Below are 16401 nucleotides of genomic sequence, written 5' to 3'. Positions count from 1 at the left end.
AGAGAGGGGAGAGAGAGAGAGAGACACGGAGAGATGGAGAGAGAGAGAAACAAAGGGAGAAAGAGAGAGAGATAAAGACACAAAGAGAGACAAAGAGAGAGACAGAGAAAGAGACGGACAATCAGACAGACAAGTAGACAAGTAGACAGGTAGCAACAGTGTTTCAGAGTCTCTTTTCTCACAGGTTTTCACGGCTATAGAGGAAAACAAGAGTCATGTTTCAACAGGGTGAATAGTTCTACAGTGAATTAGAGTCCACCCCATTACACACACTGCTCCTCCTCCTACTACACACACACACACGCACACGCACGCGCACGCGCGCACACGCACACGCACACGCACACGCACACACACACACAGGACAACCAGGAACCTCCCTCATGTCCTGTGATTTCTGGAAGGATGAAACTAAACTGAACTCTGTCTGTTTTTTCAGTCCGACGCTGTAAAATGGCACAACAATCGGTTGGACTGCATCAGAATCAGTTGTGCTGTTCTATCTGTCTGGACCTACTGAAGGATCCAGTGACTGTTCCCTGTGGACACAACTACTGCAGTGGGTGTATTGAGGGATACTGGAGTCAGGATGATCAAAGAGGGAGGTTCAGCTGTCCACAGTGCAGAGAGACGTTCATCCCAAGACATGTTCTGAAGAAAAACACCATGTTGGCTGAGGTGGTGGAGAGCCTGGAGAAGACAGGACTCCAAGATGTTCCTCGTGATCACTGCTATGCTGGACCTGGAGATGTGGCCTGTGACGTCTGCACTGGGAGGAGACTGAAGGCTGTGAAGACTTGTCTTCAGTGTCTGGTCTCTTACTGCGACACTCACCTCCAGCCTCACCGTCAGTCAAGAAACACAAGCTAGTCAAAGCCTCGGGCGAGCTTCAGGAGAACATCTGCTCTCGTCACGACGAGGCGAGGAAGCTTTTCTGTCGTACTGATCAGCAGTGTATCTGTTCTCTGTGCTTCGTGGGAGGACACAAAGGCCACAATGTTGTCTCAGCTAGAGTGGAAAGGACTGAGAGACAAAAAGAGCTCGATACGAGTCAGCAAAACATTAAGCATAGAATCCAGGAGAGAGAGAAAGACGTGAAGGTGCTTCATCAGGAGGTGAAGTCCATCAATCACAGTGCTGATAGAGCAGTGAGGAACTGTGACGCCATCTTTAAGGAGATGATCTCTTCCATTGAGAGAAGACGATCTGAGGCAAGGGAGCTGATCAGAGAGCGGGATGGTGTTTTTTACTGGTGTTTCAGTCCGAGTGTGGGGAAAGGGTGCGTTCGGAAATGCGCACCGGACTGCGCGGGCGTTTATCGTGGGCTTGCCCAGGCCTTACGGCCTGGGCATAAATATAACGATTGCATTCACCACGGCTTCGTAACTCGCGCGGCGCTCCGCCGGCCGCGCGGCCCTGGCCCGCTCTTCGCGGCCACTCGCGCCTGCGGCGCTCGGGGGCGAAGAGCAGGTGGCCTTCGCGCCGCTTGCAATGTCGTGGACAATAAAACGAGCGCACCCTTTCATACACTCTGACTGAATCACCAGTAAAAAACACTCTCTCATCAGAGAGCAGCAGAGGCGTGAGGCGAGCGGTGCTGAAGAACTGAGGAGGCGTGTGGAGCAGGAGGTCACTGAGCTGAAGAGGAGACACGCTGAGCTGGAGCAGCTCTCACACACAGGATCACATCCGTTTTCTACAGCGTTACACCTCCCTCTCAGGGATCAGGGAATCTACACACCCAGTCATCAACAACGTCCGTCCTCTGAGATACTTTGAAGATGTGACTGTGGCTGTGTCAAAGATAAGGGACAAACTAAAGGACATTCTTACAGAGGAAGGGACAAACGTCTCAGAGACAGTGAACAGAGTGGATGTTTTACTGCCAACACCACCAGAACCCAAGACCAGAGCAGAGTTCTTGGAATATTCATGTCCAATCACACTGGATCCCAACACAGCACATCAACGCCTGTTTCTGTCCAAAGGAAATAGAAAGGTAACAATGGTGAACCCACAACACTCATTTCCTCATCATCACCCAGAGAGATTCACCAAACAGCCTCAGGTTCTGAGCAGAGAGGGTCTGACTGGACGCTGTTACTGGGAGATCGAGTGGAGTGGAGACCGTGTTGAGATAGCAGTCGCATATAAAGACATCAGCAGGACAGGAGATTATAATGAAAGTGGATTTGGATACAATGATAAATCTTGGTCTTTATTGTGTCAGACGGTGTGTTGTGCTTTCAGTCACAGAGGCATTGAAACGAAAATCCCAGGTCCTCTGTCCTCCAGAGTAGGAGTGTATCTGGATCACAGTGGAGGTGTTCTGTCCTTCTACAGCGTGTCTGCAGACACCATGACTCTCCTCCACAGAGCCCTCACCACATTCGCCCGGCCCCTCCATGCTGGGCTTGGAGTTAATGGGGAATTTTATTTTGGTGGGGAGGGGGCCGAGTTGTGTGACCTCAAGTAGATTTTGGACTTTTTGACTTTGTGTCGGTCTCTCATGACTCCACGGTCATGTGTAATTCAATTTGTCAACATTCTCCAAACTAGTGTTCAAAAATGTAACTGTCGATAAGTAAATAAAGGATGCTTTATCAAAGCATGTTTATTTTATTTGTTAATTTTGTTGTTTATTGAGAAGCTATTGCATAATTTGATAATCATCTCTCATGTTCGTACAATTTATGTCTGAGTCGTTTTGGTTCCATTTTGTGTCTGGTTGATATGCTCCGATGAGCACACTTAAAAAAACTGAAAACTTTGCAAATTAACAGATTTGATTCAATTGAATGCAATAAATATTACGGTAGCCAACATGATAATAAATGTGGTTATACCAGGCCTGGAATTTCATCATTTTAGGGGCAAGGCCACTTGGCCTTTGCTGTTTCCATTAATTAGAGGGCACAAAGGCCAAATGAGTTTGACAGGGCAGGAAAGTCATCAAATAAAACACGATTTTAGTCCATTGAAAGAATTAATTGAATTTAAGGGTTAAGGATGATTTAAAATGTAATATGTGTCTGCTGTGAAATAAATAAATACATAACGGTATTTATAATCTGATCAATGCTCAGCCCTGCGCCAATAACAATTCCATCACACTACTCAAGTGGCTGCTGCAATAAAGGGAAACCGTGTCTAAAAATAATTGTAAGTATAGTTAGTTATTCAAAAACCCATGAATAAAAACTTTAAAAAGGTAAAGTATAATACAATATACAACACAACACAACACACAACACAACACAACACAACACAACACAACACAACACAACACAACACAACACAACACAACACAACAGGAGCTTTCTGTTGCTCCAAAAGTGACAGGCAGGCCTACACACAGTGGCCACTAAGACTGAGCTCAGATGTCCTTATTTCCCTCTGATGTCTTGTGTGAGGAGGCATAGGCCTACTGTACCATTGGTTCAATAGCGTCTTGCCGCATCACCCTTTCTTGTTTATTTTTATTCTTTTTTGCTAGTTGTTTTTATCGCTCTGACCTTTGGACACTGCACTATTAGGTTGTGTTAGTAATTTTCTTTTAGTATTTCTGCTTGTGTTTGACTGGATGTAGAGATACTTGTTGCACTAACTAGCATTGACTGTATGGTCACTTTGATTTGGGCACTGTATTATTTTTTGATAGTCGTGCTTTAAGACACTTTATGTATACTAGCCCTTACCCGTTCAAAGATATGAGCTCCAAAATGATGTGCAGTGTGTCCCTCATATACTGTGTGCACTGTGCACACAGTATATGAGGGATGGAAAGTAACTTTAACTGGTGCTTGCATGATGTAGGAGCATCAATGTAAGAAACCCGTTTCGTTTAATGGCTACAGAGATACTATCCCCCCCCCCCCCCCCCCCAGCCCACCCGCCCACCCGCCTGCACACACACCCGCCTGCCTGCACACACACACACACACACACACACACACACACACACACACACACACACACACACACACACACACACACACACACACACAGAGCTGGTTAAACATTTTGCCTCATGCTAGATGCAGAATAGATGTGCCTCATGCTAGATGCAGAATAGATAGATACACCATAAAAATGCTAATATACAGCATACGATTTGTGAAAGTGACAAACGGGCTTCACAGTTATGTCAGGTGTGTTCATATGCTAATGGTGATGCGATTTCAGATCAATTGCTCCAGCCACTGAGGAGAAACGCTGTTTCAGACAGACAGACAGACAGACAGACAGACAGACAGACAGACAGACAGACAGACAGACAGACACTCAGACATTCGCAAAATTATAGTATAGATATATTATTCGTTCCCTTTCCTGTTGTACCTTGCTCTTACTGTACTTACTGTACTCTGTACTCTGTTCTTGTTTTTTCTTTTTATCTTTTTCATACTTCTCTGTAACTTTGTAAATAACCTTATACTGCTGTGCTGCCTCTGGGCAACAAATTTTCCCCCTTGGGATAATAAAGGTATCTATCTACCATTATGTGCTGTTTGTTTTGTATATGCACCCTGCACAAGCACTTGGAATTTCTGCCTCTAATATTTGACAATTTGACCAATGTTTGACCAGAGGTAGACTAACAAGTATAGCCTTGAAACATGACATGGGCGACCGATGTTTCAGGGCTAACTAAAAAAGGTTTAAGTCTTTAAATTGTCACTTTAGAAATGTGCAGATACCCTCTATACACTTATACTGTATGTTGTTGGTCTGTTTACTGTTGAGTGGGAAAACAATGTTAACATTTAGCTAAACATCTGGGCACGCCCCAAGATAATTTGGGGACCCCTCTGGGGATCCAGACCCAAAGGTTGAGAACCATTGCACTATAATGTTTGCTATCCTCCTATTCCCCTGACAACCCAAATAGCCAATCACAGAGCACGCCGTCCCTCCCGGGATATGGGACAGACACCCATTTACCTTAGTTTTTAGATGGGTTTTAGCAACCACCATCAGCAGCAGCAGCGGGCTAGAGATAGGATTTATGGTTCTTTGAGTGAGCCGGATCTCTGAGTTTCGTTCCTTTCAAAGAACCGTTAAAAAGAGTGTCTAATTTTAGTTACTTTAGTTATTTAGTTACTTTGTAGATTTTGATTATAATTACAAATCACTTCAACCCTATATATATAATATATATATATATATATATATATATATATATATATATATACATTTCTGCCATTTGAAAATGGCCAATCTACAAGCTCTGTAGATCTGCTATTTTCTAATGTTTTTTCTACGTTTTATTCATTGGAAAACTTGTGAAATGGGACATTTTGCATAAGGAGTCCTTTGGTACTTTAATTATTATGCTAAGTAAATGTTGATACCAATACTTTTGTACTTCTACTCAAGTACATTTTAAATCCGAAACTTCTACTTGTGGCACTGGCAGAGCATTTCCACATTGCAGTACTGTTCATTAGAGAGGAACGGCTCCCTATAGACAACATGCCTGGCCACGCCCCCTACTTCCGACCGGAAGCCCTTTTTTGGGCTTGATCGTAGCGCGATTTCCTGTTTACGTTCATCTGATCTGATTCTCCTCTTAACTAATGAGACGGGATTGTTTTACTTTGTAATTTTACTTTGTAACTTATGTTAACAATGTCACTTAATGGCAACACTCATCCACTCTGCTGATAAATAAATGAGTTGTGACGATACACACCTGTTCTGCCATCATTCAATGTTATGAGTTGGAGGGGGAAAAAAAAGAGATCTCAATTGAAACAATTGCCATAGGCTTTCTTGGGCGTATGCTTTTAGTTGACCTTGTACTAGTGTACTGTCATGAAACTACCTTTTTTCATATGCAAACTTCATCAAGTTTAAAAAGAAATAACGCATAGAATAAGACGTGCTTCGATCACCTTCTATGCGCTAAATGACATGTTTATTCCCCCTGGGAGAGGATGCGCAGCTCTTAATTAAGAACCAATAGCTATATTCGTTCTATTCTGTCAATTCTGGTCTAATTTTACAAATGTAAATGTCTAAATATGTCTTGGCATGTGTACATATATTAATGTTTATCCATTATCAAACGAAATGAGGGGGGATATATTTTATTTCATTTAATTGGTTCCACCAGAAGATTCTTCTCTTTTTTTTTCTCGCCTCCTCCTCACACAAGGTCCGATTAAAAAAGAAGAAACATGTATATATAAACTAGATAGATAGGCCTACCTTTATCCCAAGGGGGAAATTATGAAAGCCTTTTAAAATGTTATAGGCTACTACTGGAATCTTGCTACAAAAGAATTCATTACATCTTGCCAGAAAGACGCAGATTTAGATCAAACTAATTAGCGGAGCATGCAGCCAGCTGGTCTGCTCTGGACTACTAAAATTTACATTAAACATGGTTCTCAGCAAACTTATGATAAGCCTACTGTGTTCTCACCTCAAAATGCATGGATTCATCATTAATTCTTCATATGGATCGGATCACACTCACAGTGGAGGCAGCTGGCATTAACTTGAGGTACCGACTAACAAATGGTTCACATCCAGGTATTGCCCTGAGCGCAGGTCAGCACGACCACTCCACTGCGCAACAGGCTCTGCTAATCAATCAACCATGCCATCATGCCATATTAATTAATATGCCACTTAGTTTAATTTGTTTAACCGTAACCCAAATTTTACAAATTAAAATTTCTTAATAATCTTTGAGACATGTTCAAACGAAATCTGCAACAACATTATTATATTATAGCCTTATTCTTCTCTCTCTCTCTCTCTATCTCTCTATCGCCCGATGCTTCTCTCTCTCTCGCCTTTTTTTCTCTATTAACAAACAATGTCGGTTCTAATAAAACAGACCAAAAAAAACAAGATAGTTTAGGTAAATAAATTGACTTGGCAACACGTTTATATGCATGCCTGACAGAGAGAACGGAAGTTCCCTTTCGACTTGGGGGCGGGGCGTCCCTCCTGCAATCGGCCAGGAATGTTGTCTATACTTCGAACCGGATCCCATCGTTCATTTCATAGAGCCGTTCAAAAGACTCGATTCGTTCGCGAATGTCCCACCTCTAATCAGCAGCAGCAGCAGCAGCAGCACTCAGAGACAGAGCAGAGGCAGGGCAGCTACAGGGCTAGTTGCTGGCTAGCACAGCACACACACAGCTAGCAGTAGCAACAGCAACCAAAACAAAACACAGCCAAAGCCTTTAGCCTATTATATCTTACTATTAGCCCAGAGGTGTGTGTGTATGTAGTACAGTAGGTACTACAGTCACTGGCTGGCAGGCGTGAGAGATCGAGAGAGGGAGAGATAGTAGTTGAGAGGTATAGAGAGAGATCCCTTCAAAAAAGAGAAAGAATCGTCTCTCTTCTCTCTCTTGTTGGAAGTTGTGATCTCTCGTCGTGTGGAGGAGATCATGTCAGCTTTCTCCGAGGCTGCGCTGGAGAAGAAGCTGACGGAGCTCAGCAACTCTCAGCAGTCGGTGCAGACCCTCAGCCTGTGGCTCATCCACCACAGGAAGCACTCCAAGACCATCGTCACGGTGTGGTTCAGCGAGCTGAAGAAAGGTGAGTCAGTCCATCATCATGTCAGCCAAGCTGGCTGGCCATCGTCAAAAGAAAAAAGGTCGATCCTTTTCACTTGCAGCACTGCAGAAGTCTGTAATCGAGACAGTCCATCATGACGGGCACAGCCAGGAAGGAACAACAACAGTACAGTAGTGCGGCTACTGCTGGGTATATTAACATAATTATGGTAATCTATAGCAGTTATAGCAGTCTCCCCTTAACTCTGACAGTGTACAAATGGAACCAAATGGACCCTGGCGGGTCCATTTGGTTCCATTTGTACCCTGTCAGAGTTAGACTTTTATGGGTCAATTTAAACCCCCCCTAAAGGAACCCACAGAGTGGTGTCCCATCCACTTTGAGACCCACTGAGCTACAGCAGTGTTTCTCACATTTCAAGGTCTCCCCTTAACTCTGACAGTGTACAAATGCGGGTCCATTTGGTTCCATTTGTACACTGTCCGAGTTACAGACTTGTATTGGTGAATTTAGAGTAGACCCCCATAAAGGAACCCACAGAGTCCCTGGAACCCACTTTTTGAGAAACACTGAGCTAATTCAGCAGTGTGGTTCTCATTCTTCTCAACCAGTGGTCCTTGAGGGCTAACTTAACATGGTAAAGCCTGTGCTAACCAGGGCTAACCGTGTTAATATGCCCACACAGCCAGGGTGTGAATGTGGGTTAAACTTTTGTGAGCTAACCTGAATAGCTGCCACCACCACCACAAACGGCCACAGAGGCTAAAAAGCACGTTAGCCTGTCAGAACTTTGTTGCTTTCGTGGGAGTTTGTAAGACAGTCATAATTAATAAACATTATTAACCACAATAAGGTTCCCTTTCCAATGTGTTGGAACTTGTTATACTTGATACGATGAATGAAAAGCAACAGCAGCACGGAGCAGTTCCACTTCACTACTCCTGCATCATGCTATTCCATTGCTAACGTTGGCTAATAGGCATTTAGAATGAGTTTAGCTGCTGTAGCTACAGCTATTGCCAGTTAGCTAAGCCCCTAGCCACTCAATGGTGAGGTTGACAAAAATAAAACATTGCTATACAAGCCTGGTCTTGGTATTCTGTGTGAGCAATGAAGGCAATAGGCCTACAATGAATTAATGGGTGTGTGAGATTTATATGTGCAAACATTGTTGTCAATAGCCACATTAGCATTTAACTTTTGTCAATATTGCATGTATTGACACACTTGATGATTGATTGCACTTTTTCAGACCAAGGACCCCTTAGCTGAGAGAGATGAACCAGGGACCCCCAATTCATGTTAAATGCATGTTTTCAGACATTAACCTGAGATGAGATGGCACAGCTTAGTAGTAGTTGATGTAAAAAAAAAAAGATGGTTTTAAATGTAAGATTGCAGGAAACCTTAACCTTCATGTTGAGTTAAACAACTGGGATGTGCCTGAACTGTGTTTACCTTTTTGTTATTCTATCATATTTGTAAGCGTGTGTGAGCTAAGCCAGCATTGGTAAAACTGCAACCTTCGTCTGAGCTAACTTTAACCACACATATTGGAACAATACATTAATAAACACACTGACAGGAAAATCACCCTGTCAGCCACACATGCCTGGAACATGTCACTCAGTACTGGTGTCTACAACTAGTAAGAAGCCTCAGGGCGCCAATTCTTGGCCATCAATGTATATCGGACCCGTTACCCATATATGGAGATCCGTGTACTGTATGTAGTACATCCCTTTTATGCCCATACATGGACATCCCTGTCTCAAAACCAGCCGCACATATATGGGCTGTCTTCCTCCATATATGGGCATTCCCGTATGTTAGATATGGGCTTAATATTGATGACATCAGGGATCTCTATATATGGGCATGAAAGGGATTCTGTTAGAGTGGTTCCCATGACATCACAACATACAATATCTTTTATGCCCATACATGGAGATCCCTATCTGAACCAGCCACACAGATATGGGCCATGCGCGTCAACAATAAACCTGCATATCGATTGATAGATATGTGTGTGTATATATATGAGTGTACTACATTCTTAACTAAAAGGAATATATATGAATGAATAAGAAGGTGTACAGACTATCAATATATATTTAACGGATATGTGACAAGCCCACCAGTCCAACAGTGAATATGAGAATCATACTATCTGTCAGCAGACCTTCAAAAGTCGGTAACTCGATGAATATGTATTGCACAGTACTATCGGCAGTCTATTAGTAGTGAATATACACACTGGAACATATACTCAGCATCTCAGCATTTACTCTTAACATGTCATCTGTCTAATCCAGGGGTCTTCAACGTTTTCAGGCCGAGGACCCCTTAGCTGAGAGAGAAATGAAGCAGGGACCCCCACAACCTTTTTGTAGATACATATAGTTTCATCGTTTGACAGCACAAAATCAATAAATCATCTGTGTATTTTGGATCCATGTCAATCTGTGTTTTCAGATATTTATCCACTTGAACCGTCAATACTTGATGAACTTGACCTTTCTCTCTGTACTTAATCTGCTCTTTTTCCCCTATAAACCAAACTTCTTTGCCGAAAATTGCCGATCTACAAGCTTGTAGATCGGCTATTTTTGTCTAAAGTTCTCCGAATATGGACGTTAGGGTTCAAGTGGTTAATACAAAAAAGGAGGAAAAAGGTTTATATCACACAACGATTTGGAGGACCCCCTCTAGTAACTCTGAGGACCCCCTAGGGGTCCCGGACCCCCTGTTGAAGACCCCTGGTCTAATACATTATTGCACGAAAGAAGGCAATGTCACTTTGACTATGCATGCACATCCTGGTACTCTAACATCCCAATGATCCTCAAGAAAAAGCTTCAGACCTCGCAAAACAAATTAGTTAAATTGATCCTCAAATTACATCCCAGAATACATCTTTTACCGGCCCATTTTAACAGCCTTAAATGGCTCAAAGTTGAGCAAAGAGTCGTCCAAATAAAAATGTGTATGGTGCATAGGATTGTAAATAATGCTGCACCTAAATACTTACACAAATATTTTCTCAAGGTCAGTACAGTACACAGGTACTCAACTAGAGGAAGCTCTACCAACTTTGTGCCTTATCCATTCAACAGTTGCATGGGCCAAAGTTCATTCTTGTATACTGCAACAGTTGCATGGAATGATCTACCCAAAATAATTAAGTCTACTACCTCCATGGCTAGCTTTAAGTCATCCCTAAAGAGCTGGCTCATTGCTAACTCTACTTGAAGCCCCCCCCCAACATGTACAAACATGCACACACGCACACATACACACAGACACGCACGCGGACATGCGTGCGCACGCACGCGCGCACACATACACGCGCGCACGCACACACACACGCACACACACAGAGGACCATGATGGAAATAAGCTTTTAGCTTTCTTGTCTATCCTTTTGATGTTTTATTTTTACACTGCTTGGTTTTGTGCATATATTTGTCAATAAATAAATCAATCAATCAATCAATCAAGGCGCAGGAGACGAACAACACTGCTTTATATAGCACATAATTTGACACTGACCGCACACTCTTATTTTTGCACATTTCGCTGATGATTAATTGCCTTTCAAAGACTCCCTTTCAAGACAGAAGATGGAAGAAGCTGGGATGCAACCTTTTAAACACTTCTGTTTGTGATTGCGTTCTGTTCATGGATGGATAAGCTCATAAATGTGCTGCCTCAGATTAGTTTAAAGTCGCAGAGAAGTCATTACATTCAATAGCCTTGGGGCTACTTTGTAGATGTGTGCAGTAATCAAATCTATGATTTGGATACAGCTATTGGCTGTGCCAGTGAGTGGATAAGGCATTCTGCCATTATAATAACTTGGGACACGCATTGTTGAAACTCTTTTGTCTCCTCAGGGTGCCAAGTAGCAGCCTAATGATACCCCAAGTGGCTGCTGTATTTTGGGAGTCATTTCTGTCGACTGTAACGAGCATGTGGTGTTTATACATAGCAACCCTCGGAGGATCCCCTGGTGCTGATAGCATATTTCATCTCTGGGGATGTTCTTGCTTCCTTCATTTCAGTGTTGGCTGTGAATGGGCGTCTCGAAATAGCAGGCGTTTATCATGTCATGAAATAAATAGCTTGGGCTGTCACGATTATGACATTTTACATGGCGATTAATTGTCACTCAAATAATTGCGATTAACGATTTAATTGTGTATTTGTCGTTGACAATTACATTTCTGTTTGGCTGTTAGGCCTTGAAGTTGCACTTCGCAATCATGATACATAAATTAAATATACAAAGAAATTACTGATTAAATATACAAAGAAACTACTGATATATTTGACAATTTTGTACTATCAAGAACATTGATAGTGGAAATAGATCTACAAGCTCACAACGCGTCGCGATGCAACGCGTTGTGAGCTTTTAGATCTGCTATTTCCACTACTTTTTGAAAGTGTTTGTAACTATATTATTAACATTTCTCAACATGGAAACGGTTATGACGATTATGCAACAATAATTGCGATTAGCTCAAATAATTGCGATTAGACGATTATTATGTAATAATTGTCACAGCCCTATAAATAGCTACTTAGCTCAACCTGTTGTTGTGAATGGCTACAACACGCTAGCGGCACACATCTGAATGGAAAATCTGTCCCTAAGTCTTGAATAGAGTGGTGAGAGACGAGCATATAGGATTACATCCTTCATAGGCCTTCTGTAATTAGTGTGTGTTTGTTACCTTGGTGAAGAGAGTGTCTATTGTCTAAGAAGCAGCATGTGAGGGTTGATTTTCACTTGTGGCTGATTGCTTCAGGGTGTTTGGTCTCTTTCACCATTCAAACCCTCTATTCTTACTGGTAAAACAACCCAGATTTACAACTGTATTATTTTCCTATCAACACAACATTTCTTTTAGACAATTTTGACACATTAGCCTCTTGACATGGCCCAACACCACACCACTCCACAACGCCCAGTTGTGCCAGGTTTTTCTGAGTGGTGTGAAAGTGCTACTAAACGTGGTACTAAAAAGTATCCAATCCAGAGTAGGTCTGAGCTAGGCCAAACAGGGGCAAACACTTCATAATGACTGATCACTCACTGACTTTTCATTTAGACCGCCAGGATATAGTTGTAATACATGATAAATTATAATAGATTCTATTGTGTTATAATCACTGTTATAATCTATTATAGTGTATTATAATTATCATAGTAATACATTAATACTTTATAGTGTATTCAGTTATAAGCCATGATTGGGATAGTTGTAATACTAATTTATATTGTATTATAATCAAAGTTAAAAGGGTCAATTTGTTTTTTACTGATAGGGGTAGTTTTGTGTAGTGGAAAATGTAGATATTTTTATGTGGTGTAGTGTCGTGTAGTGTGGTGCTAAAGCTGCCGTCAAAAAGGGGCCGTTGTGAGCTTTTAGATTGCTATTTTTGCAGAATAGTCATGTGAGCTTTTAGATCTGCTATTTTTTAGAATAGTCATGCTGGTTAAAACACTAATACACGTCACTTTGGTAAGGCATGTTTGTCCAAAATATAAATCTAGCCTTTTTTATTCCTCCATTGTGGTAGCTGGTAACCAACAATAGCCTTGTGCTGCATTTAGAATGTTTTTAATGTACTGCTCATTTTTATCCTGTTGATTCTAGAAAGCCATGAATACATCAAAGTTTAATTCATGTAGCATTTATTATTCACCAATTTGTAGCATAGCATAAATTAAACTATCTACTGGTAAGACTTCAGGCTTTAGGCCTGGTCTGGTGAAAAAAAGCCTGATGAGGAAATACCTCCATCTTGTTGTGTCTGTGGTTGCAAAGTTGAATATCAGGATGACAATGCATTTTCTTTCTCAAATTGAAAACTTTCTGTTGATGGATTTGACACATTAATGTCAAATTATGAAGCTATTGTCACACATAGTATTCACATGACACTTGACTAGGCCTGTCACATTTCGCAATTATTATACAATCATCATTTCCTTTTAAAATTGTTCATATATTTTCCCCAAATAAAAAAATAAAATAAGCAGAGCTTGTAGTTGTACTTAGAAGATTGTCTATTTCCACTATTTCTTTTCAAGTTTAAAATAAGTAGTGTAAAACGCAAAAGTGTAAATCTTTATTTTTATTCATAATGTACCAATAATGATCAACAACAAACACATAGCGAATCGCAAGAATTATATGAGTGGCAATTAATCGTCAAGCAAAATGTCATAATGGTGACAGCCCTACACTTTTATCTTTTACAGTTTCAAAAGCACAACAACTGTAATCTAACTATCAACCAGGGAGCTTGGCTGTCATGGTAACATGGGCCTATTATGGCCTGTAGATCTATCCATGACGTGATGGTACTCTAAACCTGTTTGTTTACACATGCCCCTTGTATCTCCTAACACCAACATGCTACTCCATTAGGCTGCATGTGTGTGCCAACATCTTATTCCCCATCAGGGAGCAATTAATTTAAGTTGTGTTTTCTCTCTCTCTCTCTCTTCTCTGGTGCAGCTCAGGTGTCCCGGAAGCTCACCTTCCTCTACCTGGCCAACGACGTCATTCAGAACAGCAAGAGGAAAGGACCAGAGTTCACCCAGGACTTTGCCCCGGTCATCGTAGACGCCTTCAAACACGTGTCCAGGTCCGCATCACTGTCCCTTAGTACCCATATGACACAAAATCTATCTAATCACCATGTTTTCCTCTATATCAATGATTTTCAATGGGTCACATTGCAGCACATTGTGGTTGTAGAACGGCTATTTCTTGACAATCTTTGGAAGTATATACAGGTAATAAGGTTTAAGGCCCAGGGGTCTTCAACAGGGGGTCCGCGACCCCTAGGGGGTCCGCGGAGGTACTGCAGGGGGTCCACGAAATTATTGCTTAAAAAAAAAAAGATTTCAAAACTTTTTTTTTTCTTTTTTTACATTTATGTTAAAAAATTAATCATGATTCTATCCATTTTGAATAGCTTGAATACATGATTACTATGCAATTGACAGATTGTTGATATTATTGACATTGGTTCTCAGTTAATAAGTAGTATGTTTAGAAATGGTAGTGGTATGGCCCACCCTGCTCGCTGTAACTTGTACATGTTTAAAATAAAAAAATATGTCGTAGCCCCGACCCCCCCACCCTACGAGGTTGTAGGGGGTCCCTGCTCCATCTCCCCCTCAGTTTGGGGGTCCCCGGCCTGAAAACGTTGAAGACCCCTGAAGCGATTAAAACCATGATAAGACACCACTTATCACAACATATTATGAGTGTCTCTGATAGATCCAAGTAGTAACGCGTAGCCAAGTTAAGCCAACCACGCCGCAGGGAGGCGGGACATGTGAGGTAATGAGGAAGCGAGAGACAGTTTGGAAAAAAGCTGCTAAATTTTCACATACTTAACGGCATCGCCAATTAGCACCGCTTCGCACACGTTTCCGCGGTCTCCTAGTGCAGTTCTGGGTATCTTTAAAGAATCCCAACAACATCTGAGCGACGATGTATTTGTCCGAGACCAGACAGTGGTAGCGTTGCGTATCAGAGAGACCCAACAGACGAGCAAGGGACTGTATTTACCGTCTTCAAAATATAAAACAAGGTAAATACAGTCCCAAAAGGGGCTAGGATCTCTCTAGCAGTGCATCGTTAAAAATATTGATGACATCAGGGAACTCCATATATGGGCGTAAAAGGGATTTTGTTACTGTGACATCACAGTCAAGCCAGAGCGTGATATCAGAGCGGCAAACCCATTCGGGTAGAGTGCTTCCCCTGACATCACAGTGACATCAGAGCATGATGTCAGACCGGCAAACCCATAGACACGTGTACACGGACGCGGACAAGCGACAATTTACCCAAAAATATCTCTTGCAGCAGTACCTAAGTTATTACTACTACGTCACTGAATGTCATCTCCCATAGTGTTTTATAGATAGATAGATACCTTTATTATCCCAAGGGGGAAATTCAGTTGTCCAGAAGTAGCACAGCAGTATACAGTTATTTACAAAGTTACAGAGACGTAAGAAAAAATAGATAAGAGGGAAAAAAACAAAACAAAGACAAGAGCAGTACAGTACCAATAAAGAGAAGGTGCATCAATAGAGGGGGCGAATAATATATAAGTATATATACATAAAGTGTCTTGCAAAAGAGACCATAGCAGTCAATGCTAGTTAGTGCAAACAAGTATCTCACTGTCATTGTTAACTCATTTAGTGCTAAAACCGAATAATTTCGGTTCTAAAAAACGTGTGCCATGTGCGAAAACCGAATTTATTCGGTTCCTTTTTTTTTTTTTTTTTTTTTTTTTTTTTTGAAAAATCACATTTTGATCTTTAATCTGACAAAGATCTTTTGTTTTGCGATGTTGTCCATGTGCCTAGGACATCCAGTGAGCAAGTGATCACTTAGAATCCTCTATAAAACAATAGACTGCCCATTTCTCTGCCTTTTATTGTATATTATACAAATGTATGGTTGATTTCTGTGGTGCACGCAGCACAGTACGGCTTTCGGCTCTGACAGCCAGAGGTGTCAATTGGGTATGGCAAGTTATGGCAGCTGCCATCCCTTGGCTACAGGGGAAATAATAAAATGTATGTATACCTTAGCAACAATGTCTGTTGCTAAGGTATGGCAACATGACTGTTGCCATACCTTAGCCATACAGTCATGTTGCCATACCTTAGCCATACAGTCATGTTGCCATACCTTAGCTTTTGCTGAACTGACGCCACTGCTGGCAGCAGCCCCTGGGCACTGCGTGTGAACAGATTGCTTGTTGAAGAACCAAAGTCGTGGTCGCGTTCGCCGGTCACTGAGGTTAGGGTTG

At 41.8% G+C, this 16401-nt stretch overlaps 1 protein-coding gene and 1 pseudogene across 2 annotated transcripts in view; both read left to right on the top strand.

Moving 5' to 3' along the window:
* The first annotated feature begins 453 nt into the window (after positions 1 to 453).
* Positions 454 to 2476, top strand: LOC308292352 (tripartite motif-containing protein 16-like; annotated as a pseudogene). The gene is made up of 2 exons: positions 454 to 1239; positions 1571 to 2476. The product of its transcript is annotated as a tripartite motif-containing protein 16-like (transcript).
* Positions 2477 to 7136: 4660 nt separating this feature from the next.
* The window catches only part of LOC308292769 (regulation of nuclear pre-mRNA domain-containing protein 1A-like), a 23346-nt gene continuing 14081 nt past the window's right edge, over positions 7137 to 16401 (top strand). The window contains exons 1-2 of the mRNA XM_080735199.1: positions 7137 to 7563; positions 14076 to 14205. Coding sequence (XP_080591325.1) covers positions 7413 to 7563; positions 14076 to 14205 — 281 coding nt within the window. The 5' untranslated portion in view covers positions 7137 to 7412. The remainder of the gene's footprint in view (positions 7564 to 14075; positions 14206 to 16401) is intronic.

The sequence above is a fragment of the Nannobrachium achirus genome (assembly GCF_963921795.1).
Source record: "Nannobrachium achirus genome assembly, chromosome: 10".
NCBI classification, from domain to species: domain Eukaryota; kingdom Metazoa; phylum Chordata; class Actinopteri; order Myctophiformes; family Myctophidae; genus Nannobrachium; species Nannobrachium achirus.
The sequence above is the reverse complement of the archived record's forward strand: the minus strand, read 5'-3'. Positions and strand labels throughout refer to the sequence as shown.